The sequence below is a fragment of the Lithobates pipiens genome, unplaced genomic scaffold (assembly GCF_037356315.1).
Source record: "Lithobates pipiens isolate NorthernLeopardFrog02 unplaced genomic scaffold, aLitPip1_a1.2 Scaffold_1, whole genome shotgun sequence".
Lineage (NCBI taxonomy): Eukaryota > Metazoa > Chordata > Amphibia > Anura > Ranidae > Lithobates > Lithobates pipiens.
In genome coordinates this window covers 7,582,268-7,609,868 of record NW_027507685.1, presented here as the reverse complement: position 1 = coordinate 7,609,868, position 27,601 = coordinate 7,582,268, and the positions used below count along the sequence as shown (strand labels likewise).

The 27,601-nt window shown below is 43.1% G+C and overlaps 1 protein-coding gene across 1 annotated transcript; it reads left to right on the top strand.

The window, feature by feature from the left end:
- On the top strand, nt 1–25,129 carry ZBTB33 (zinc finger and BTB domain containing 33). The gene is made up of 2 exons (XM_077478086.1): nt 1–127; nt 15,580–25,129. Exon 2 carries the CDS (start codon nt 15,582–15,584, stop codon nt 17,595–17,597), a length of 2,016 nt encoding a protein of 671 aa, XP_077334212.1. The 5' UTR covers nt 1–127; nt 15,580–15,581; the 3' UTR covers nt 17,598–25,129.
- The last annotated feature ends 2,472 nt before the right edge of the window (nt 25,130–27,601 follow it).

The window sequence follows — 27,601 nt, the reverse complement described above, 5'->3', positions numbered from 1 at the left end:
CCCCCGAGTGCCCTCTGCTGGCCAACGCCTCTTCCTGCGGCGGCGGTCGGCGGCCGTGGGAGGAGGAGTTTTGCGTTCACTCGTTGTCTGCTGAAGCCGAGGCACCGGGTGGGCCCGGGGACGCCAGGTAAATATTATTGAATGGGGGATTAGTGGGGGGGCGCTGCGGCCCCCCGTGTGTGTCAGCGCGGGGCGGGGGAGGCCGGGAGGGGTGGGGTGTGTGAGACACGGCGGCCTGTGAGGCCTAGTGCGGCGGCGCTGGTGGGGAGTCCGGTGTGCTCTCTATTGTCAGGCCGTGCTGTGCCTGAGCGGGCCTGTGTAGGCCTGGGCCGGGGAGCGGCCTTTCCTATACATATTGCCCCGTACAGGGCGGGACTCGGGGGGTCTCCTCACTAGGCCACCATGGACCTCTGCACGGGGGGGCTGCTGTAACCCATGGCAACCAGGCAGCTTCTATGACTAGCCTGGAGTCGGGGGGTCATTGATGAGCTCAGCACATGCTTTTCATTGCTAGGGTGGCATGTGCTGATCATAACAAAAGAAAATACAAGGAGTTGTCCTCCAAGCTGGGAGGTTGGCCAGCAGGCTCCTGAGATATTCCAACACAGCTGGGCGAGCACATGGCACACATCACCCTCATCATTGCTGGGAATAATAATAATAGTGATGATGCCCCATCCATCCATCCCTCACACTCAGGATTGTAGGAGAGGCGCCTGACTGCGGCGATCATCGTGGCTCCTCTGCAATGTTGGATCCCCGGGGCAGTTGTAGGCGGAGGGAGATATGAGACGAGCGAAGGGAGAATATCGCACAATGAGAAGGCTGCCCCGATGGCCGGGTTGTGTACAGCTGGATGCGGTCATGTGATGTGTCAATACTCCGTTCTCTAATGATGATGTGTTGGGGAAGATGTTCCTCCTGAGCCAATCAAACATCTTCCAGGCTCAAGGGTGGCAATACAGAAAGACGCGCTTCCTAAACTTGCGATGGCGTGCGCTCTCCCTGCAAACTTTCTTGCATGGCTTCGCGCCGCTCCAAGAGGCCATGGCGGTAATAGTTGTAGGTAGGTGGAGCTTCATGGTTAGGTTGAAAAAAGACACAAAGTCCACCCAGTTCAACCACAAAAAAAATAATATCCTACAATCCCATATATACTCAATTCTTTACCCACAGTTGATCCAGAGGAAGGCAAAAAAAAAACAGCAGAGCATGATCCAATTTCCGAGAGGAAATCGGATTTTCCCCGGATCAACTTTACCTATAAATGTTAGTACCCAGTTATATTATGTACACTTAGGAAATAATCCAGACCCTTATTAAAGCAATCCACTGAGCAGGCCAGAACCACCTCTGCGGGGAAGTCTATTCCACATTTTCACAGCTTTTACTGTGAAGAAACCTTTCCGTATTTGGAGATGAAATCTCTTTTCCTCTAGATGTAAAGAGTGCCCCCTTGTCCTTCTTTGTTGACTGTAAAGTGAATAACTCGACACCAAGTTCACTATATGGACCCCTTATATATTTGTACATGGTGATCATATCCCCCCCTTAATCATGTGAATGAGGCCTGACGCAGAGAATAGATAGGCTCACCCGAATAGATGATTCTAAAGCCGGGTACACACGAGCCGAGTATGAGGAGTCATTATCCGGTAAAAAAACAGGCCTTTCTTAAAGCGGTTGTAAACCCTTACAAACCACTTTGACCTACATTAAGGCTTACATTAGATTAAGGCTTACCTGTAGGTCTAAGAAATATCTCCTAAACCTATACGGTTTAGGAGATATTTACAAAGACAGGCACCACTGTCTACGGTGTGCACTGAGCAGGCCACAGATCACAGTGATATGCCGCTCGTGTCGGCTCCCTTGTGCAAGCGCGGGAGTGACGCCATCACGGCTCCGGCGAATCGCAGCGCCAGAGCAGCGAGACCCGGAAGTCACTCCGGGATACATGGCAGTGGCGAAGAAGAAGACGGAGGACCGTTTCGGGGGCTTCGTTCTCAGGTAAGTTATTCATAACGAGCTAGTATGGAATGCATACTAACTCATTATGCCTTTGCCTTGCGGGTTGCATTTAAAAAAAAAAAAATAGCCTTTACTTCCTCTTTAAAGCAATCTACAGAGCAGTGCAGAACCACCTCTGCAGGGAGTCTATTACACATTTTCAAGGCTCTTACTGTGAAGAAACCTTTCCGTATTTGGAGATGAAATCTCTTTTCCTCTAGATGTAAAGAGTGCCCCCTTGTCCTCTTTGTTGACTGTAAAGTGAATAACTGGACACCAAGTTCACTATATGGACCCCTTATATATTTATACATGGTGATCATATCCCCCCTTAATCTCCTCTTGTCAGGAGTGAATAAATTCAGTTCCTCTAATCTTTCCTCATAGCTGAGCTCCTCCGTGCCTCATATCGCTCTCTGCTGAAAACGGGTCACAGGAGTGCACTCCTGTGACTAATGGCCCATACACACCATCCGAATATCGTACGGAAACGGTCGCACAATTTTCAGATCGAGTGCACACTACTTTCAACAGCCGTTCATTCGATATTATTCGGACATGCACAGAAAATTTTTCCTCGTATGATTCCAGATCGTATGATTTTTGTTTTAGCTATTCAATTTCTACTGGTGATTATTAACCGAAAACGGTCGTACGATCGGTCATATGATATTCGGATCGTGTGTACGGGGCATAAGGATGAGCTCTGGCGTGTTCGCACACTCCACGTGCAGAGCCCGCCAGGAAGTCGGGGCTGCGCTAATCGCAGGCGGTGAGACATTTCCCGATCTCTGCAGCCGCGCATCAAGGCAATGTCTCGTTGCCTGTGATTAGCGCTGCGATGACTCCCTGGCGGGCTCCGCGCGTGGAGTGTGCGTATACGCCGGAGCTCGCCCTTTACCTGTGACCCATAGGAGAAGTCCAGCCAAATGAGCTCGGGCTGGAATTCTCCTTTTAAAATTGGCCTTACTGGCCCGTGACCAAGATCAACACCTGTTATGGGGTAACATTAAAAAAAAAAACCTTTGTGCACAATTTAATTTTTTTAATTGTGTATAAAGGTTTTTTTTTTTTTTTTATGTTATCCCATAGCAGGTGTTGATCTTGGTCACAGGCCAGCAAGGCCAATTTTAACCACTTGCTTACTGGGCACTTAAACCCCCCTCAGTCCCAGACCAATTTTCAGCTTTCAGCGCTGATGCACTTTGAATGACAATTGCGCGGGCATACAACACTGTACCCAAATGAAATTTTTATCATTTTTTTCCCACAAATAGAGCTTTCTTTTGGTGGTATTTAGTTACAGCTCGGAGTTTTATTTTTTGCTAAACAAACAAAAAAAGATGCAAAAAAAAAAAAATCATGTTTTAATAGTTTGTTATAAAATTTTGCAAACGGGTAATTTTTCTCCTTCATTGAAGTGCGCTGATTAGGCGGCACTGATGGGCTGCATTGGTGGGCACTGATGGGCTGCATTGGTGGGCACTGATGTGCTGCATTGGTGGGCACTGATGTGCTGCATTGGTGGGCACTGATGGGCTGCATTGGTGGGCACTGATGGGCTGCATTGGTGGGCACTGATGGGCTGCATTGGTGGGCACTGATAGGCATAGTTAAGGCGGCACTAATAGGCACAGATAAGGCGGCACCGATGGGCACAGATAAGGCGGCACTGATGGGCAAAGATGGGCACAGATAAGATGGCACGGATGGGCACTGATAGGTACCACAGATAGATGGGCACTGATAGGTGGCTCTGATAGGTGGCACTGCTGGGCGGCACTGGGGTGCAGCACCTTTGAGGCAGATTGTGGGCACTATGGGCACTGACGGGGGGCACTTTTATTCAGGATGGCACTGCGGGAGGCAGGTGGGCACTGGCAGGTGGTTGCTTGTATTGCTGGCCGTGATCGGGACTGATGTCCCGATCACGGCCGCCGGTGATCGGCTTTTTTTTTTTCTCCTCGCGCTGTCAGCGCGAGGAGGAATAATAGCCGATTACCGGCTCCGTTCTATCACATGATCAGCTGTCATTGGCTGACAGCTGATCACGTGATAAGGGGTCGGGGTCGACCCCTTGCACGGATCGGTGATCAGGCGAGTCTCATGGACTCGCCGGTCACAGGGCGCGCAGGTCGCTCGTACACGCGACGACGTCAATAGACGTAGTCCCGGAAATGTAGGTCCGCGCTAATGCCGTCATTTGGCAATAGCGCGGATCCCAAGTGGTTAAAGAAGTCCAGCCTGAGCTCATTTGGCTGGGCTTCTCCTATGGGTCACAGGAATGCAATTCGTATTGCACTCCTGTGACCCGTTTTTAGCAGAGAGCGACCTGAAGTCTGCTGTCTGCTGCCATCGCCAAGATCAGTCCAGGCACCGCGTCATCCCAACAATAAAGTCTGGATCTGCCAGGTGCCTGGAGTAATGCTTGTCTCGGCCTCTCATCAAGCTGCTGAGATGGCCGCTCCACACCCCCTCCACAGCTCAGCGCTCCGGTGAGCGTAGAGGAGCAGAGAAGGGAGCTGCTCATTGACAAGTCAGCAGCTCTCCGCTCAGGGATCTGTGAGAACCGAGCCATCGGCCATGTTCGATGCCTTGGTTCTCAGCACAGAAGGTTTTTCACCTTAATGCATAAAGGTGAAATACCTGGAGACTTTACCAACAAGCTGCTTATGCAGGTAAGGGGATGTCTGTAGACAAAATCAACCTGTTCAGCTTTGACCGATATTGAGTAATGCCCTTGCTATAGGTGTAGGTCATTTATGTACCTCCATAAAACCTAACTGTAAACCTCTTAGGACATTGCTAAGGTGGGCCCCATTGTTTCTACTCGCCTTCACCATCAAAGGAGTGAGCTTCCAAATGCTGCCCTCAGAGCTTATGTGTCAGGGAAGAGAAAGCACGAGTGAGGGGTTGGAATTGGAGAAGGAGCTCATTCCTTTTGGAGGTGAGCAGTAACACTAGGCTTCTCTTGGCAACCTCTTATGCCGCGTACACACGATCGGAATTCTCGTCGGAAGAAGCTCTGATGGTTTTTTTTCCGATGGAATTCCGCTCAAGCTGTCTTGCCTACACACGGTCACACCAAATTCCGACCGTCAAGAACGCTGTGACGTACAACACGTACAACGTGACTAGAAAAAGGAAGCTCAATAGCCAGAAGCCAATAGCTTCTGTTTCGTAGTTGAATCTGAGCATGCGTGATTTTTGGCGTGTCGGGAAATTGCATACACACGATCGGAATTATAAATTTTTGGCTGGCGGAAATTCAGACAGCTAAATTCCGATGGAGCATACCCACGGTCGCATTTTCCGGTAAAAAGCTCTCATCTGTCTTTTTCTGGCCGGAATTCCGACCGCGTGTCTGCGGCATAAGGAGGGTTCCACCTTTTGAGTCGGGAAGGAGACGTATGATTGGCTTAGAACATCTCTTTCCCAACACATCATTAGGTAACAGAGTATTGCTACATCACATAACAACATCGAGCTGTACACAACTGGCCAGAGAAACGGCCATTCTGCCATAAAAACAGCCTTCTCATTGTGTGATATTCTCCTTTCACACGCTTTGCCTCGCCCCCTCCGCCTACAACTGTACAGCCACTGTACTAACAATCTGATGTTTGTACAGCCTTCTCCCCTGCTTTTCTATTGTGTTCTGACAGGGGGGTGCCATGGTCTGAAAGCAGTGATCGGAAGTCGGTTGGCTGCTGATTTTCCAGTATGCATATCCGACCGGCTGCCCTACACACTTGCTGAATGTCGTCCGTTTTTCATTGAATAGGCCAATGTCGCCTGACATTGTCTGTTTAACAGGGGCAAACAGACTGCAAAAAAAAACCTAATGGGTGTTGTAATCCATCTCCACTCTAACTAAAAAAAATTTAATAATTTGCCTTTGGTTACACTTTAAATATAAAGACAATATTCCAATAAAAAGTTGCGTTTAGTAGTTTCAGCATTGAACTGGAGGGTGCTTTAGTGTATTAGAAAGCTAATCTAAGCTTTCCCGAAAGAATTGTAAATGCTTGTACAAATGTCTTTGTAGATTGGAGTTTATAAACAAAAGCCAGTGCATTAAAACTAGGTTTAAAATTGGGTTTTTCAGTTTTGTCAGAAGCTTTCCTCTAATTTTTTTCCTCATTTTGTTTTGTACTGGATTCGGGTTACCTTTGCATGTTTAGTGGGAGAAGGCTTCTACTCGCCCAATCCTCCACTCAACATTCAAACAGTGTTCCCCCGCGATCCATCAATGGATGTTCCTGACATCCTCACCTCCAGAGCAGGTCTCTAAGCATGATGACATCAGGATCAGTCCACCGCACAAAACTTCTGGGGGGAGCAGGAGATACAAGGACCGGTCTTGTGCGAGGAGGATTGGAGAGTCAGTATATCTCCATTCTCCAATCTAGACAAAGACAAGCAGCTGACCTGTGCAATGCAGTAGAGCTGCACGATTCTGGCTAAAATGAGAATCACGATTTTTTTTTTGCTTAGAAGATAGATCATGATTCTCGCGGCATAACATCATCTTTCACATTAAAACAAAAAAAATTTGCTAACTTTACTGTTTTTTTTTTTTTTTTTTTTTATTGAAGTGTATTTTTTCCCAAACAATTGCATTTGAAAGACTGCTGGGCAAACACAGTGTGACATAAAATATTGCAGCAATTGCCATTTTATTCCCTAGGGTCTCTGCTAAAATTATATATATATATATATATATTTATTTTATTAATGTTTGGGTGTTCCAAGTAATTTTCTAGCAAAAAATATTGATTTTTAACTTAAGAAAGAAGTGTCAGAAAAAGATTTAGACTTTAAGTGGTTAAACTTCCTGCATTTACAAAGCTTGGCAGACTGCCCAGATTATTTGTTTACACAAGAAGTTCTATGCCTTTGATCTAAGAAGTTAGTTACAATGTTTCATGCAAGTTCTAAACTTTGCAGATTGCCCAGGGATGCTTTATTTTGACAGCTGAGTGAGCAGATAATCTCTCCACTTGTTTATATGAAAGAATCGCCTATTCTCAGTGGGAGAGATCGTCAGAGGAGAGAATCGAGATCGCGATTTTATAACGACTAATCGCGCAGCTCTACAATGCATGAACACATTCCTAAAAATTTGAATCAATTGTCCAATCAGGTTTTATCTATTCTTTAAATAATCAAATTGGTCAGTGGTCACTGGGGATCAGTTTTACTTTTATAGTTTTTTATGTGTATTAACCAAAGATAGAAAAATGTCTCTTTTGGAGGACAATGAAATCGGGCTACTCCCAAGTTACTCGGCTGTGGAAATTTCATTCAAGTCAAAGAGGTTGTAAAGGCAATGCAGGTTTTTTTTAATGCAATAAGGTTAAAGAAAAAACCTGCATAGAGGAACATTTTATGGAATTTGTCCGGCTCTGGGAATATCCCAGCCTCAGGGGCGATCCCATCTCGTCATGGATGAACTTTACAAAGTGCTACATGGGCTGTTGCATCTGGGGCAGAGGGGACTGTAGTTCGGTTTGTATTTAGCTATTCGAATCGGTGTCAGGTATGCTCTGTGTAGGATATATAGTTGCATAAGGCGATCAGATAACCTAGTTGAGACCTTTTTGCAGGTATCCAATGCTTCCTCCAGCTCACCCACATCCCCGGACCACCACTCTTTTAACTTGTATGCCAGTATCACCGCTGTGGGTTGGAGGAGAGAGTTGTAAAATGTTGAGGTTGGCTTGTGGGGGTCCTGTCCCGTGATGGTATCTACAATGTCTAGACGTTCAACGTTAGGGGGGCCTCACGAAATTGTGTCTGCAGGGCATGGCGGAGCTGGAGGTAGCGAAAATGCATGAAGTTAGGGAGGTCAAATTCATCTCTAAGTTGCTGGAACGATTTCAACATATTACCCTGGTAAGCGTCGGACAAATACCTCATTCCCTAATTAAGCCACAGGATCTGGTCGGGTAGATTCTGCAGTTCCCGTAGGCCGGGATTATCCCATAGGGGTGTATGGAAGTGTGTATGTGGCAATTTCAGTCTGCACCTCACCACCTCCCAGACCTTGCAGTGGTGGTGGAGCAATCCCCTCCGATCCTCCAGTGCCCATGTATCAACGTGTTCCCTGAGGATAATCTGAAAGGAGTGGGTAAGCCCGTGGGCGTAGGGGGAACACATTAGCGCCAAGTAATGATCTTTATCATGTTTGTCCAGGTGGAAGAAATGGGAGAGTTGTGCCGCTAAATAGTAAAGATTAAAATCAGGCAGGGCCACTCCTCCCATCTCAGTTTTGGTTTTTCAACGTTTGCCAGGATAATTTGTGTCGATTGGTACCCCAAACAAAGGATTTGAGAGCTTCAATGGATTTAAAAAGTCTCAGGGGCAAATAAACAGCCAAAGAACGTACAGAAATCCAGGGAGGAGGATAATTTTTAAGTTTACCCGTCCCATCACACCCAGTGGAAGTTTGGCCCGTGTCTGGAATTTTGCTTTTGTTTGTTATCAGGGGTTCTATATTCAACCTGACAAAGTCTTCTAGTGAGCAGGTAATCGTAGTGCCTAAATAATTCATAGAGCTGACTGAGGAGCGGGAAGGAGGCCTAAAGTGCTGAGGGGGCGCCCACATCTATGGGAAGTATCTGGGACTTATCCCAAGTGATTCTTAGCCCAGAATAGTTGCCGAAGGCCTTTATGGTTTTGAGGGCTGCCTGTAGAGATGGTCATGTATCGGCTAGATATAGCAGCATATCGTCTGCGTAGAGGCTGGTTCTCTCCTTCAGATCAGTGCTGCTCGTTTTGCACAGAGTGGCCCCAAACACCGTCTTCTGGGGTCTCCCGGTGGCTCTCGCGGCTCCTCTCCACATCTGGTAACCCCCTCGGAGAAGCGCTTCCCCAGGGGGGTTACCCTGTGGGCACGCTCTCGAGTCCAGCATTGGCGTCTATAGACAAAGAATGATGGACATTGGATTTGATTGACTGCAGCAGGAGCCAGTGGCTGCGCTGCTATCAATCTATCCAATCAAGAGTCGGGATCCCACGGAGAAGGAGCCAGCGCGTCCCTGCCGACAATGAAGGGGTTCAGGTAAGTAAAAAAGGGGGTCCTAGGGGGCCGGTGACTGTCAGGTGTTTTTTCGCCTTAATGCATAAAAAACACGTACCTTTACAACCCCTTTAAACATTTATAACAGAAAAGCAGAAATCAAATTTAAAATTATATATTTTAAGTACTATGCTATTCAGACTGCTCTCAAGTTTGTATGATGTGATGATGTCCCATTTGCTCAAACTATAACTTTTCATACTGTTTGCAGCTGTTCATCCACATGGGTTGATGGGGTTTACTTCCTCTTTGATTCCCTGTAGTCCATTATGTGTCACTTACCTGACACAGGAGCCAGCGAAGTCACCGCTGCCCCTGTAGTTCTGAGCATCCATCTTCTTGGTGGGTCTCGCTGCTCCGGCGCTGTGATTCGCCGGAGCAACGATGACGTCACTCCCGTGCATGCGCATGGGAGCCGACACTCGTGGCATATCGCCGCGTTCTGCGGCTTGCCCAGTGCGCCTGTGCGCCGCTTTCTACGGCGCATGCGCCGTAGACAGCGGTGGCTATCTTCAGGTAAATATCTCCTAAACCGTATAGGTTTAGGAGATATTTCTTGGACCTACAGGTAAGCCTTAATCTAGGTTTACCTGTAGGTTAAAGTGGTTTGTAAGGGTTTACAACCACTTTAAAGAGGAACTGCAGTCTGCTCACATAATTTGTAATAAAAACATCTTTGCCATTCTGAAGCTTCCCTCCAACCACTTTGTATGTTTTATATATACTGTGATTCTGTACTTGCCAAATATGCTGCAGAAATCTCCCTCCACTGAGTCTGGCTGCAGCCATTTTAAAGTGTTTTTAAACCCCCAAAAAATAAATCAGTCTATCCTGTTCCTTTTTAAATCATGTTAAATAGCTTGTGCCATGTCATGTGTCCCTTTTTGTACTTGGCTGATCCTGGCGGTTCTTGTGTCCCCGTCTCTGCTGATCACCATAATCATGGCTCCTGATCCATGATACTGTGGTCGGATTACAAGCCTCTGTCATTTCGCTCTCTGCCTCCCCCCTTCCCCATTGGCGCATGAGCAGCTGCAGTAATCGGAGATCGGCTTTTTTGTGAATATCTCCTGAACCGTGGAGGTTTAGGAGATATTTCGAGCACCTACAGGTAAGTCTTAATATAGGCTCGCCTGTAGGTAAAAGTGGCTGTACAGGTTGTACAACCACTTTAATGCAATGCATTGGTGAAAGATGTGTAGGAATCTTGGCTGATTTGCAGACAAGCTTCATTGTCCTAAGACCCAGTTGATCAAAGAAATGATCGGGGGGGGTGGGGTACCCCTGACCATATATAAGAAAGTTAACTTGTCATTTCACCTTTACCAAAAAGCACACTGTTGTCCCATATGAGTATAGCAGCATAATCTGCTAAACCTACCTTCCAAACAGGGCTTCCCTTTCAGTTTAACCACATCGCACCCAGGCCAATTCTGACATTTCTTTAACCCCAAACATTATATATGTGTTTTTAGCAAAGACCCTAGAGAATACAATGGTGGTCGTTGCAACTTTTTATCTCACACGCTATTTGTGCAGCAATTTTTGGAACAGACCAATTTTTTGCATAATGTGAAAGATGAAGTTACCCTGAGTAAATGGATGCCTAACATGTCATGCTTCAAAATTTCACACCCTTGTGGAATGGCGCCAAACTTTGGTACGTAAAAATCCCCATAGGTGACGCTTTCATTTTTTTTTTTTTTACTGGTTACATGTTTTGAGTTACAGAGGAGGTTTAGGGCTAGAATTATTTCTCTGGCTCTAACATTCGCAGCGATACCTTAGGCTCGGTTCACACAGGGGGCGACACGACTTGCCGCGCCGCGACCTCAGCGACGACTTGCAAACGACTTCTGTATAGAAGTCAATGCAAGTCGCCCGAGGTCGCCCAAAAATAGTACAGGAACCTTTTTTCTAAGTCGGAGCGACTCGAGTCGCTCCTCTTAGAACGGTTCCGTAGTACAGAACGGGGGCGACTTGTCAGGTCGCGGTGCGGCAAGTCGTGTCGCCCCCTGTGTGAACCGAGCCTCACGTTTTGGTTTGAACACCGTTTTCATGTGTGGGCGGGACTTATGTATGTGTTGGCTTCTGCATGCAAGCTCATGGGACAGGGGCGTGAATTATTTTTTATTATTATTAATTTGAATTGTATTTATTTAGTTTTGAATTGTATTTTTCAGTTTAGACACTTTAAAAAAATGAAAAAATAATTTTGATCACTTTTATTCCTACTAAAAGAAATGTAAACATCCCTTGTAATAGTATTATGGCACGATCTGTCCTTTTTACAGTGAGCTATGGGGTCAATAAGACCCCACATCTCACCTCTAGGCTGGGAAATCTAAAATAAAAAAACGATCGTGGCTTCCCAGCCGAGACTGCACTGTTTTTTTTTTTAATGCAGAGGCCGGGCGTGACGTCATAACAAGCTCAGGCCTCCAAACGATCATAGAGACTCGGAAATCTCTATGATTGTCATCCGGGGCTGGCAGATCCGTTCTCTGACTCACCGCTTCCAAGCAGCGCTGGTGGGAGGAGGGGGGTGTCCCTCCCGCCGCCCGTAACAACGATCAAGCAGCGGAACAGCCACTATGATCATTCTTATGGTGTAGGGAATCGCTGGCTGAAAAAGACGATATCTGAAGGATGTCTGTAGCTGCAGGCATCCTTCAGATTAGAGGTCGACCAATATATCGTCCTTTTTTAATTAATCGCCATCAGCCGATTGTGCTGATAAAGAAGGCCCGACTTGCAAAAGACTTCTGTAACAGAAGTCAATGCAGGTTGCCTGAAGTCAGTGGAGCAACTTCTCTGGGCAGTCTGCCAAGAAAAGATCAGAGATACAATGTTTATAGTGATCAATGAACTGAACTGAACTTAACTGAACTGGTGTATTGGCAGCACAGTAGTGTAGTGGTTAGCACTCTCACCTAGCAGTAAGAAGGGTCGCTGGTTCAAATCCCAACCACGACACTACCTGCCAGAAGTTTGCATGTTCTCCCTGTGCCTGTGTGGGTTTCCTCCGGGTACTCCGGTTTCCTCCCATAATCCAAAGACATGCAGGTTGGTTAATTGGCTTCAGTCAAAAAAAATTGCCCATAGTATATGAATGGGGACCTTGGATTGTGGGCTCCTTAAGGGTAGGGACCGATGTGAGTGTGCAATGTACAGGGATAGGGACAATTGTAGACACTCAGGTTGAACTTGATGGACTGGTGTCTTTATTCAACCTTACTAACTATGAACTCCCTGTGTAGTTCTCAGTTTAACCATTTAAAGACTAAATCTTTTCTGACACTTGATGCTTACAAGTAAAAATCCTGTATTTTCTGGTATAAAATCACTTAGAACCCCCAAACATCATATATATATATATATATATATATATATATATATATATATATATATATATATATATATATATATATATATATATATATATATATATATATATATATATATATATATATATATATATATATTTATATTATAATTTATTATCAGAGACCCTAGGGAATAAAATAGCGGTTGTTGCAATATTTTATGTCGCACGGTATTTGCGCAGAGGTCTTTCAAACTCAATTTTTTTGGGAAAAAATACACGGATTTAAAAAACAAAAACAAACAGTAAAGTTAGCCCATATTTTTTCGTCCAAAAGTTTTGAGTACCTGGTTTTTGTGTATTTAATATATAGATCTTTTTTTTTTTTTATCTAAATTATACAAACAAGTGAACTGATTTGGTTTTGTTTAATGTTTAAATGTAAGAAATTTTCTGTATCACTTATTACTTAAGGCTGCTTTCATGCTGGAGTGGGCAGGCGTTGACGATAAAACGCTGCTAGTTTTTAGCTTGGTTTTACCGTCATTTTAGCAGTGTTATTCCGCTGCTAGTGGGGCACTTATAATCCAGCTAGCGGCCCAGGAAGGGGTTAAATGCGCCCGTGAAGCTCCGCTGCCAAGTCGCATTGCAGGTGCTTCGGCAGCAGTGCCCATTCATTTCAATGGGCAGGAGTGGTGGAGGAGCAGTATACAGCGCTCCAAAGATGCTGCTTGCAGGACTTTTTTTCAATGTCCTGCCAGCACACCGCCTCAGTGTGAAAGCACTCGGGTTTTCACATGGACTGCAGGGGAGACATTTTGCAGGCACTTTACAGGTGCTATTTTTAGCCCAAAAGAGCCTGAAAAATGCCCCAGTGTGAAAGGTGGCTAACTGTTAGATTTTATGAGATAAAGGGAAAAAAGAAAAAAAATCAGCCTAACATCGGCCCAAAAAAATCGGCATCATACATCGGCCGCCGCGATTACTAAATAAAGGCATCGGCCAGAGAAAAACCCATATCGGTCGACCTCTAATTCAGATATCCCCCTGCAAAGTCAAGGATATCTCGGGATGCCCTCCTGGCGCAAAGTGGTTGTTAAGGCAGAAGGTTTTTTACCTTAAAGTGGTTGTTAACCCACTATACTATCTATAACCATGCTGTCCCTATGTGTCCCTGTGTCTGTGCTGTATAAAAATAATGTCAATTACACCTTATGTAAATAAACAGGGCAGGGCCTCTTTAATGCGAGATCTGGGGTCAAAAAAACCTCAGATCTCTCATTTACACCTAAAAGCAAACGAAAAAAGTAATTTTACTTCAAAACAAAAAAAGGGGGGGGGGGGTCCTTAAAGTGGAAGTAAACCCATGGATTTAAACAGTTAAAAAAAAAAAAAGGAATGCCGGGAATGCTAACTGCACATTGGCTGTGCTCTCAGCCAAACTATATCAAACCATCCAATGGCTGGTGTCATAACTGATCACATGTGCAGCACCATAGCAGTTGAAGATTAAACAGAGGCAAAGATGGCCGCTTCCTTTGCTGAAAACAATAGGGGAGTTTACTTCCACTTTAAAAGCCCGAGGGCAGAAGTGAGGTTTGTCGTCGCTCCGGTCCTCCAAGGGCATAGAGTCCAGTGGGGGGGCCATCTTGCCTTCACTTGATTTCCTGCCTATCACTCCCGGGGATCGGATCGTTTGCCCCTTTACCGACCGCTCTGGTAATTGGGGGAACGACTGGAAAGTGATCCTGTGCTGAATCTGCCACTGGGACCACTTTTCTATCAGACGCCAGGTCGCCTGCTGTATAAAAAAAAATACCAGGGTTATGGCAGCTAGCTGCTGCCATAACCCTGGTATTTAACGTCAAACTAATGACGTGTATATATACAGTGAGTGGTCCGGAAGTAATTGCAGCTCATTTTATGAGCTCGTAACTCCCCCTTGAAGCTCTTGGTGGGATACAGACAAATACTGGACAATACAGAGTTAAATACAAAGTAGTGTAGGTGCTAGTCTGACAGTCAGACTGGTACCCCTTTGAAGAAGAACCTTTAGTCTCTGAATGCCACTCTGTTGCACAGAAATCATACACTGAAGTGATTTCTGAAATCTACCGAAGTGTCTTCTGAAACTCTAACAATGATCTGGCATTCTTCAATGGAAGCCGTGTGAAAGGTAAGTATTGTCTTTCTCCTATACAGGGACACTATTTAATATCAAGTTTAGCTTAATGATAAGGTCACCTTAAGTGTTGTCATATGAAATCTATATATGAGAAGGTTTTCATGGGACTGCGTTTTGTCTGATCATTTATTCTGTAAGATTAGATTGTTTGTACCTCCTTCCTTTTAATGCTGTACACTAGGTAAAAAGCAGTTACCCCTGCTGTGGGGCTCCCCTGGCACTGCAAGGGTTAGAGTGCAAGAAAAGCTGTTCTTAAAAATATTGCCGTCCCCTTCTCCTACCTATCCCGCCTAACCTGTATAAAAAAGATGAGTGTACTTAACCTCCTTTTTATTCGGGCTGGTCACATGATCCTGCAGCTCTGGCACCCCTGTATCAGTGCTGCAGGGGAGAGGAAGGAGGACCAACAATGGCTGGGCCATGGGAGCCTCTGGGTGACATCACAGCTCCTCCAATTCACAGCCGTTAGCAAGCACTCGCTTACACAGAGCTTTGGGATCACTTGACCTGAGCATATTGTATAAGTACACAGATCCCCCTTGTTTTAAAAAAAAAAAAAAGAAATTTAAGAATATCTACAGAGAGTTTTCTTTCACTTGTTTTGGTGTAGTGGGAACAGCAACTTTTTTTTTACCTTATCCCTGATACCCCAGCAGCTGGCATTATACGCTTTTCTCTGTCACTTTGTGGTGTTGGCAGGCCCTGGTTGTCCACTTACAGTGCAGAACTGCTGGCTCTGCATTGTACGTGATGACACCTGAATGGCCACAACTGATGGAGCAGCAAAGAGAAGTAGATTCAGGGGACTAGTCTTGCAGCTGTGGGGATTTCTGTTGGAGCGCGGGGGGGGGGGGTGAGTGAGGTAAGTAAAACTGTTTTTTAGCCCTAGACACAATGAGTCCCACTCAGGGTGTATCTAGATCTTTGGGAATATCTCATCTTGTACTAACAATATACCCTTTTATTTACTTTCAGACATGGAGTTTAAAAAATTGATAACTGCCACGGATACCCAATACTCTGGTTGTCTGCTCCAGGCTTTGAATGACCAGCGGCTGCAGGGCTTGTACTGCGATGTCACAGTTATTGTAGAAGATCGCAAATTTAGAGCTCACAAGAACATTCTTTCTGCATGCAGTACTTATTTCCACCAACTCTTCACCGTGGCTGGGCAAGTTGTGGAGCTGAACTTTATCAGAGCTGAAATATTTGCAGAAATACTTAACTATATTTACAGCGCCAAAATTGTACGCGTTAAAAGCGACATGTTGGAAGAGTTGATAAAGTCTGGAAAATTGCTAGGTGTACCTTTTATAGCAGAACTTGGAATCCCTCTGTCACAAGTGAAAAGTATATCTGGTGGAGTTAAAGACAGTAATGCAGATCAGTCAAAGACTGATGAAAAAACACAAGAGTCAACAAAAAACACAACTAGTGCAGCATTGACCAAAGCTCTTGGCGTTTCTGTATTGCCGATGCTTACAGAAACATTTACTGTATCGACAAATTCCGATGTTGAGTCAAATGATGGCGATTCTGATGATGATGTGATCTTTTGCTCTGAGACTTTTGCACCCCCCAAAAAAGGAGCACCAGAGAAAAAGGAACCTGTGACACCCCCGATTTCTGCTACTAGTGAACCGGCACCCGATGTAAAGAAACCTATTCCAGAACCTGTCCAGCAACAGGTTACCCAAGATATTAAACCTATAGTCCAACCTCCCCCAAAACCAGCAGCTCCAGTTCCAAAAGTTACAACACCTGTTGCTCCTGCTGATACAAGTGTAAATCCACCAACTCCAAATCCGTGTTCAACTAGCAATACTACAACCTCACCTCTGCAAAACTCTGGCACAGCTGTTGCACCAGTCCAGTCTTCTTCCAATGCCCCATCTTCTTCAACTGTACCTACACCAGCTGAGAAGCCAGTTACAGCTAATCAAAACTTGCCAAAACTGCAACCAGTTGGTGTTGTTCATCCCAAAACAGAGCTGATCTTGGATTCCGATTGTATTTCATCTCCTCCACCTTCTTCCGTCATATCTGTAGGCCAGCCAACAATTACACACAAAAATATATCCTTTGATGGGGTGCAGAAGAAACAGGTGGTTACCGTCAGCCCTGGATCTTCATCAAAGCCTGGAGAATTCAAAATTAAAATTGCAGATGTTGTTTCTGGGAGCAGTAAAGATTCTTCTGAACCTCGGAGAATAATGGATGGTAAGAAGATCATAACATTGGACACAGCTTCGGAGATTGAGGGCCTTTCAACAGGCTGCAAAGTTTATGCAAATATTGGCGAAGATACATATGACATAGTGATTCCCATTAAAGATGACCCCGAAGAAGGTTTGTCTAATCTGTGTGAAGATGGCTCACCAGAGAGTAAAAAAATGAAACTGAAACATGACGATCATTATGAGCTCATAGTGGATGGGAGAGTCTATTATATTTGCATTGTGTGCAAGAGATCGTATGTTTGTCTTACTAGTTTGCGAAGACATTTTAACGTTCACTCATGGGAAAAAAAATACCCCTGCCGCTACTGTGAGAGAGTCTTTGCGCTTGCGGAATACCGTACAAAGCATGAAATACACCACACAGGCGAGAGAAGATATCAATGCTTGACTTGCGGTGGTTCTTTTATAAACTACCAGGTCATGGCCTCACACATAAGATCAGTTCATAGTTTGGACCCTGCTGGAGATGCAAAGCTTTACCGTTTGAATCCATGCAAGTCATTACAGATAAGGCAGTATGCATACGTAAGTGATAATAAAAATAATGTACCCGTCATCAGTGATGGTGGAATTGTGTATAACATTGACCCAGATAAGCCACAACCGGATTCTGAAGAGAACCACTCTAGCAATGGGCCAAAGCCTGTGAACTGGGATGATATATTCCTTCAGCAGTCTAACCAGAGCATGTTTAAACCAACTACGTCTGATGGTAGCACTGAATTTGAATTTGTTATACCGGAATCTTATTAGACCTTACAGAAAGTTAGAATTCACATTAATAGGATTGTACATGACTTTTAGATACGTCACGAGTAATGATCAGTTTCTGATTCAACTATACAGTTGCTATAGCCTGTAAAGATGCATTGTTTTCAGTTTTCATTGCGTTACAACCTGTATGTGAGGGCATCTTACTTGAACATCCAGTGAAGCAGGAATTGGCGAGAAGCCTTGAAGTCGTTTTGACATTTATTCCTATATATGTAAAATCAACAAAAACTATTCATGTATTTTATTACATTGATGTCATGTTGCATTTTGGCCATTGAGGCATTTCCAGTCCGTAATAGAATTACAAACAGTTTAGACAATTGGTTATGAATACTGTATGTATGTTTGCACTTTAAAGTTCATCCAGTTGGCAATTTGGTGTTTTTTTTTTTTTTTTTTTTTTTTCTGTTTTAGCAATCCTGTACAATAAAAAAAATTCTGTTTTTAGCTAGAAAAAATAATGGTTGTGGCAGACCACTGAGGGTTCAAAATCAGTTTTACAGTCTCTTGATACTTATGGATCTTTCATAGTAGCTAATTTAACTGTAACTTTGTCTCGCTGCATAACTCACTCTACAAATCTAGGTATTTCTCTGTCTCGGCTATTAAAGTTCCAGTGAGCTTAAGGTACATATTCAAATATATTCCTAATTAGATACACAAATACATAGGTCAGTGGTTTAAGAGCTTACCTGGACTGAATGTGCTTACCGTAATATTAGATTCTGCTCGTGGCTGGAGAGAACTCCTTCCACATTCTATGGGTAACAACAATACTTTAGACTTCCTGGTTTTGTCTAACAGATTTTGTAACAAGTTGCATTATGAATCGGTTGTAAGCAATATTAAACATATATCTACTTTTGCTGAGTTAGGAAATTTGACACACCACTTCAGAATTTTATTAGTAGAAAAGCAAAAATTAGTATTGCGGTTTTAGTGACTTATTTAGTGGGAAAACACACTAGCATTTTAATGTCCCTAAAATTTATATTAGAAGTGTCTTAACTGGGCTTCTGTTCTAGATCAATTTTGGACATGCTTAACCTTTCAAGAAATGTCTGGTCAATAAGAGCTGTCTACACATCTATACAAATACGGGGTAGGCATCCAAATTGCTGCATAGTTTATTTATTATTTTAATTATAACATGAGTTTTTATTTTATTTTTTTGTTTTTTTACATTCAGCACCACATTGAGGGCAGTGTCTGTACTTAAGGGGGGAATTTATAAAGCAATTAATCATTTACTGCAAGTGACTATTAAAGAGGAAGTAAACCCTGATGGGTTTACTTCCTCTTTGTTTCCCTGCAAAGGTAAAGCATCACATAGTAGCCCTCTATGTATCACTTACCTGACACAGGAGCCTGCGATGTATCCGCTGTCCCCTCTTCCACGGAGTGTCTATCTTCTTTCTGGGTATCGTGGCTCCGGTGCTGTAATTGGCCAGAGCCACGGTGACATCACTCCCGTGAATGTGCACGGGAGCCACCACTAACGGCTATATCGCCGTTAGCAGCGGCATGCTCAGTGCACCTGCTCACCGCTGTCTACGGCGCGTGTGGCGTATATAGCGGTACCATGTAGGTTTAGGAGATATTTCTTGGACCTACAGGTAAGCCTTAATGTAGGCTTACCTGTAGGTCAAAGTGGTCTGTAAGGGTTTACAACCACTTTAATGGTGCATATGTTCTAAATGGAAGTGGTTGATTCACCACCAGTAAGTGTTTAGCGAAAGTCTTATTCACTGCTTTATAAATATGTCCCCTCGTATATATTCAAGGTGCATATATCTACTGCAGGACTTCACTCTTGTTAAAAAGACAACTATATGTACATTTTATCAAAGTACAGAAATAACTATTTTTCATCATGTAATGGTTATATAACTGTGCCCCACTGTAATTTTGCAAGTTCCCATTGTTGTGATCCTTATTTACTTAATGCTGGTGCAGTTGTTTAGAGACTGTGCTATGCATTTGAAAAGGTGATAGCACAGTAAGTACATCAATACCACTGTAGCAAAAAGGCCTACTTGTATGTAACCTTAAACCAGTGACTCCTTCCAATCTACTTTTCTCATCCTTACATAAACAGAGGTTGAAATAACTTTATAAAAGTTGATTTCTGGTTCTGTAAGTCCTTTAAAGCAAACCATTAAGTGCTTACCAGTTTTAAAAAATCTATCTGTGATGGTAACCTGAACTCTGGAAAATGGCAGGGCCACATTTCACGTAACTACGTTTATTGTCAACATTGTTACAAGATGCCTTTTCATATCGGACCAATTCCTGTCTAAGCTTGGTGGTTCTTAAGTGTTAAACATTTTTTTTTCACTGGAATACAAAGACCTAAATTATTTTTATATATATATATTTTTTTTATGTAGACATGGGATACAGGTTCTTTGTGCTAGGTTCCCATTACGTTTTTCGTTCTTCGTAGAACTGTTTTCTTTCTCCTTTTTTATTTTTTTTGGTCCCCAAACTTTGCACTGGCTAGACCTTTGACTCCCCAGTCTTGATGCTTTTTTTATTTTTTTTTTAATATTCCAGCATTCCTTTTTGTAAAGAGGTTGATGTAAATGATCATTAAAAATGTTCACCGAATACTGGTGACGTTGATGGCTTAGTAAAGTAGGTTGATTTTAATTGGCCTTTAAATAACTTGAAAAAAGAAAATGTTAAAATGTATGTTTATACTTTTGTGTGTGTGTGGTAGTGCCATTGTACAAAGGTTAGGGACAATCGTCAATATAAAAGAGTATAAGTTAAAATAAAAGGATGAGGGCTCTTAAATTCCTTTAATTACAAAAAAAAAATAATCCTAAAAATCAGGGTAAGGGTCGACAATTTTAAAGATATGGAAGTAAAATTTTGCTTTCCACATTTCAACACTATAATGACATTTTATAATAAACTCCAGTTAAGCATTATTTCACTAAACCTGGAACACAGGAGCTGTGCATAGTAACTAATCGGCTTCTAACTTCAGCTCCAGTTCAAGTGACATTAAATATAATGTAATATCCTTATTTTCCAAACAATGCATATACATCCACTACGTAACAGCGCCGTAACCTATTTTTCATGAAGCTGTTTCTTACTGTGTTTTTCTGCCGCCTTGTAACGTACTTTGTAAACTCCTGAACCTCTCTTTTTCACACTTGTTTGGAACAAGCAGTGCATGTTGGTGGCGGTCCCCTGCACTGCTCTATACACACTACACATCCCATCGTCCCTAGTCCATCACAGGACCAATCAAGAAAGGGTGGCTATGTTCCTACATAGAGTGGGACCATGGAGAGCAAATGTCGCCACCCTCTAAGCCCTTGTACACACGGTCGGAGAATCTGTCGGAATGTGTCCTATCGGACCGTGTTGTCGGATAATCCGACTGTGTGTGGTATGCATCGGACTCGGTTTCCGTCGGACCAAATTTTCCAACTTGCTGGAAATATTTTCCGACAAACTGGTCCAATAGGACATGCTCCGATCATGTGTAGAGAATTTCCGATCGGACAAAGTGCCACGCATGCTCAGATCAAATTCCTACATCAAAGCTATTGGCTACTAGTCCCATCGTAACGAAATTACGTCATCACATTCTGAATGAATTTTTCGACAACTTTGTCCGACCGTGTGTATGCAACAGTTTCGGACAAGATCCGACAGATTTGGTTGTCGGAATCTCCGACCGTGTGTACAAGGGCTTACAGGTAGTCAGATTACTGCAGCAAAAACAAAGGAACTTGGAAGAGGCTGAGAACATTAGAAGGTAATTTGTTAAAGTTAAAAATACGTATTCCAATAGACCTTTTTTCTTTTCAGTCCAGAATTTCGTGTCCCTTTTAATCTTTGAAAATGAAAGCTAGAATCTGGTTGCCATGCACAGATGCTCCAGTCTTAGTAAATCCCCCTCTGTTTTTAGTATGCCTTAGATTTCAATAAAAATATTGTATACATATCCTAAAAGATATATCGGTCCCTTTTTTAGTTATTGTGCTGTTGGCAGTTTTAAAAATCTGAAATGCTATATTCGTAAATGAGCAGACCTTGTGTGTTTTTCGGTAGTAGTGGTTACTAGTTTGTAGTTATTGGAAAGCTGTTGACAGTGTTTTTGAAAAGTCACTGACTTAGGCCACATTACAGTCTTTCAAGACTTTTTTTATTTTAACAGCTCGGTTTGTGTGACCAAAAATCTGGCTGCTAAATCCTCTTGGGCATGTCTTCACAGGTTTGCCTTCATAAATCAGAAACTTTGCTTTGCTTGTAATCCAAGTAGATCTACAAATACTGTGTTGCAATGAGACTAGAGTTTGACTGGTTTATTGGTCTTAGCGTGCATGCATATTTTGGAATCGACTATTTTTAAATAAAAAGAAACCTTTTTTCTTTTTATGTTCACCTTTCCAGAAAATACACCTATCCAGCAAGGGGCCCTGGTAGATATATTACAAAATAACTGCAGATTTGTAAAATGTTCATTAGTGATCGTAAAGGCTAAAAGTGTGTCCTGGCTTGTTGCTAGGATGTGAAAACCACTGTAGGTAATACTGGGAGTCGACATCCAGTGTTTTTCATGTCCTAGCAACAAGCCCGGATGTGAGGGTTGCTAACTGGGAGCTTTGTAGCCAGCTTCTGGAGGGATTCCTATAGACTTACGGGTATGAACGTAAATATAACGCTGCACACTTCTTCTTTTTTTTATTTATATCATCTACTGGGGCCCAATGACTATTTCCTGGAAAACGTGAACTTTATAAAACTTCTGAACTTTAATCAATATGAAATGTGTATTATAAGGTGCCAACACCAATTGAAGTTTAACAGCTGAAATGTATACCAGAAAAACAACCTACCTGCTCATATTCTTTATAATGTCTGTTGTGCACTAATTCACCCCACTACCTTTTGCTGACTCTTTGGTTATCTAGAAAACCTTTTCTACTCAACATTTTGTAATGCAGTAAAGAAATTCCCAGACTCTTCCACTGTAGGCTTCTTGCAATTTCGTATACAGAAATGCTTGATGTTCTAAGAATCTCTAAACTCCAATCCGCTTCAAAGCTGCCTTGCAAGTCAGAATGTATTTGGTAATACAAGAAGCTAAGGAGGTGGGGGGGTGGGGAGTTGCATAGCTTATTCAAGGGGAAAGCTCTCAGTAAGCTATGAGTGGGATACGTAGCAAATATTCAGAGTTTAGCACAGCTGTACTATTAGTTTGATAGAGTAAGTTACTGCTGAGTTCTTTTTGCCTGTAATTGCTTTTAAAGTTCATTTCCTCATAAAACTAATCAAAATCTCCTATAGTACTGGTCTGACTTTGACACAAGGAATTCTGATTGTTTAAGGGTTACTATTTGCACTTAAAGTAGAACTGGCTTTTTTTTTTTTTTTTATCTTGGATAGCATAAGGGAGGGTTATAACCCCTGACATTTTTTTTTTTTTTATGCCCCCTGTTGTCCCATTAGGTAGACTTAGCCGTTGTACACACGATCGGAGATTCCGACGGAATGTGTCCGATCGGAGCGTTTTGTCCGATATTCCGACTGTGTGGTCTGCATCGGACTGTTTTCGTCGGAATATCCGTCGGACCAAATTTTCCAACTTGCCGGAAATATTTTCCGTCAAAATGCTCCGATCGGACATACTCCGATCATGTGTAGAGAATTCCGATCGGTCAAAGTGCCACGCATGCTCAGATCAAATTCCTACATCAAAGTTATTGGCTACTAGCCTGAACGTAGTCCCGTCGTAACGAAATAACGTCATCACGTTCTGAACGATTGGCCATTCCCGACAACTTCGTCCGACCGTGTGTATACAACAGTTTCGGACAAAATCCGTCAGATTTGGTTGTCGGAATCTCCAACCGTGTGTACAAGGGCTTACATTCACAACTGGAAGTGGGAAGAAATCCCTGGTAGTCTCTAGGGTCAGCAGAACGAGTGTCCCCTTTGATGATTTCCCCTTTTGTTCCTGTTTGGATGACCACTTTCAGTGATAATGGTCACCAGTAAAAATGGAGAGGGCAAAACTCCCAGACGGACAGCAGTAAACACATGACAGGTGTTTAAATCCTTCTCCACTTTTTTTTTTATATAACAAACATGTCATACTTGCCTCCACTGTGCAGCTCGTTTTGCACAGAGTGGCCCTGAACCTGGTCTTCTGGGGTCCCTCGGCGGCTTTTAAGGACTTCTCATGTTCATGCGAGCTCCCTCGCATGGTGAGGAGTGCTTGCGGGCGCGCTCCCGTGATACAGCCAGTGGCCATAGCCGCTCACTGTATCATTCGGCCCCGGCGCGCCACCTCATTGGATGTGATTGACAGCAGCGCAAGCCAATTGCTGCGCTGCTTTCAATCAATCCACTGTAACCAATTAACGGCCAGACTGAGCAGCGAAGAGGATGTTGGAGGCGAGCACGGGACTTTTGAGGGGTCAGGTAAGTAAAATAGGGGGGGGGCAGCATTGTCGGATGTTTTTTACCTTTACAACCCCTTTAATACTTTAGGTATATCTGAGCAATGTACAATCCAGAAATACAGGTAACCCTGTCTCCAGAGCCATTCCTATTGGTCCTTTTGATGTCCTGGGGCCAACTCTGTTTATAAGATGAGGGAGTGACCGTACCAACAGGAAGTAAACAGGGATAACATATATATAAGTAATATATTTTTCAGTCTATGCTCAGTTTTAGTTGCCCACATATGAGATTGGTAAGAATAAGGTCTTTTGAATAAGGCCAGTAAATGAGTTGTTGGTCCTTTTAGTGGTGTTGGGATGTTTGACAAAAGGAGAATGATGTAGGCAATTGCAGCGCATACTACCCAAAGAGGGAAACAGTCTCCTGGAAGGATTATGGACACAGTCACCATGAATGCTTTAAGTTTTAACTCATGAGCTGCTGATGAAACCTAGGAGCATGATATTGTATAATGAAAAGTCTACCTGCAGTATTTATTTTGGTTATGGATTGTTCATTAATTTTAAATGTTACAAATACTGCTAATCACTGTCTAAACAATAATGATGCTCAATTGCAAGTGAATCATCACAAGTCTGTTAACCATTGTACAGCTGATCCCTACTTTTTTTTTTTGTACTTTGCCAGAGGCCTAAAACATTGAAACAAAATTCAGTCTTGGCACAAAGCTTTTCAGCATAGCATTCCAATATGCTTGTTATGTATAGAGAAATAAAATGATGTCATGGTGCCTGGTTGCTCATCATATAGTCACTGGTTACCCTGGAATGCAAATAACAGCTGTATGTGTCTAAAAAAAAAAAATAGGGTTGTACATCTTTTTGTCCTTTTTATTCTGAAACGTTTCATTTGTACCAATAATGTTGTGTGTGTATATATTATCTTTGTACAGATTTTCCTTAACTTTTTTTTTTTTTTTTTTTTCTTTTTAATGTTGTGTGCTTTTCACTAACTTTTACTTGAGCCTATAGACTTTAGAGCTTTCTATGGCAAAATAAACGTTTTTTGTTTTTTTTCAATCCGAGACGCGTAGTGTTTCATTTGCATTGTAAAATTGTATTGATCAATTACATTAACTACATTATACCCCGCCCATAGTCAAATGACATCAGCAGGAGAGATCTCCCATCCTGGGCGGGCGTCATATGACGTCCTGGGCTTCCCGGCCATCTAGGGGGCGTGCGCACCCACCGTGTCACTTGGGAGCCAGTGTGCGTGCCCAGTGGCCGCGATGTCCGCCGGGCACCCGTGATTGTCGGTAACACAGTCGGGACATGGATCTGTGTGTGTAAACACAGATTCACGTCCTATCAGGTGTTCCCAGTACTGGGGAACACTGATCGGTCCCCTCCTACAGTTAGAATCACTCCCTAGGTAACACATTTTAACCCATTGATTGCCTCCTAGTGCTAACCCCTTTCCTGCCAGTGACATTTATACAGTAATCAATGCATTTTTATAGCACTGATCGCTGTATAAATGTGAATGGTGTCAAGTGTCTGCCGCAATATCAGTCATGATAAAAATTGCAGATCGCTGCCATTACTAGTAAAAAAAAAAAAATGCCATAAATCTATCCCCTATTTTGTAGACGCTATAACTTTTGCGCAAACCAATATACGCTTGCGATTTTTATTTATTTTTTTCAAAAAATGAGGGCATTTTTTTTTTTTTTTTTTTTTTTTTTTACAAAAAATTGGATATTTATTATAGTAAAAATATTGTATTTTTTTCAAACTTGTCACTCTTTTGTTTATAGCGCAAAAAATAAAGACTGCAGAGATGCTCAAATACCACCAAAAGAAAGCTCTATTTGTGGGGAAAAATTATAAAAATAAGTAATTTGGGTACAGTGTTGCATGACCACACAATTTGTCATTTAAATTGCAACAGCACTGAAAACTAAAAATTGGCCTGAGCAGGAAGAGGGTGAAAATGCCCTGTATTGAAGTAGTTAAAAAGCGTACAGTTGGTCATAAACTTCCAAAGACAGTCTTGCATGCATGACCTCCCTCAGGCACTCTCATTTCTTAGCATTGTCAATAAGTATTGTGGAGGGAACATGAGGAGCTCAGTATTGCTGTTAGGTACTGCTTGTTTCAGACAGGAACAGTAGAGATCAGAAAAGGATTTCTAATCCATTTTGACTAAATCTGCCCTGAGATGTAGGGGTCACCATTGCTGATAAGTTCTAGCTTTATGGCTGTCCCTGAGTACTTTTGAGCAGTGGCGGCCTGTCCATAGGTGGCGCAAAAGAAGTTAAACTTAAGTGCACTTTGTTCGGACAGTGCACTATGGGAAGCGGCGCTTCATTTGCGGGCTCTTGTCCAGCCTTGCGGCGCTTTCCGAAGCGCCAAGTAGCTTCTGCCTGTCGCTCGTAGTATTTATTACTATGGCCGGGTGGTTTGATTGACATCTGAGTTTGATGTCACTTCCTGTTTTCTCTCTCATTGCGCCCAGGAGAGAGGAAGTATGCCACTCCATCGCCACTGCCTGTGCAAGGAGACAACAACAAGGTAAGTACCACTGTGCGGAGACCGGGGGGGTTGAAGTGACACAGGCTGCATGTACGGAGGGACTCCGCTGGGGGCACCTGATGTAAGGACGGACTCTGCTGGGGGCGCCTGATGGAATTGGGTGGCAGGCGACCTGGCTAGTGACACGTTCAGGGCTCCCACTGATTCTGCATTATGGTAAGTTGAATGAGTTCATTTTATATTACAATGTAATAATAGAAATGATGCACTTCAATCATCCTGACACCATAACAACCATGGTGCCGGGAAGATTGAAGTGCTAACACCAGGTGTTTGGAGTATCTGTATCTGCTGATTGTTAAACTTTCTATAATACACATATTTTTATTGTGTAGGATCTGGGCCTGCTGTCTCTCCCTCTCCTTCCATACTTCGTTCATTTCAGATGCTAACCACACCACCTTAGAGCCACGCCCACTATTTTGCTAAACTCGCTGCAGGCAGTTGAACCTACTCAGTGTGAGAGGTAAGGTGACAGTGCAATGGAGAAAAAAGCGAGCATAAAGTAAAAAAGGGTTTAACCCCTGTCATTTTTTTTTTTGCCATCTACTGTATGTCCTATTGAGATTTTTTTATCACTTCCTGTACCACAGTGAAAACAGTAAGTGAGAGGAAATCCCTGGTTGACACCAGAACTAGTGTCCCCATTGGAAGATTTCCCCTACATGTTCTGGTGTCAACCCAAAATTTGGGATTTTCTTTCACTTTTGATGATAATGGTAAACGGGTCAGATAGAGAGGGGGGGATCTCCCTAATGAGGGCACAGACAGCAATGAAAACGGAAAGGTGTTCGAATTCATCTCCACTCTATCCAAAAATTTAAAAAAAGTTTTGCCTTTAGTTATACTTTAGTACAGCAATGGGCCCTGATGGGATCCATCCCTAAGTTCTAAGAGAACTTTGTGGTTGAGTTATTGGACCATTGATGGATCATTTTGACCAATGTCTTCTAA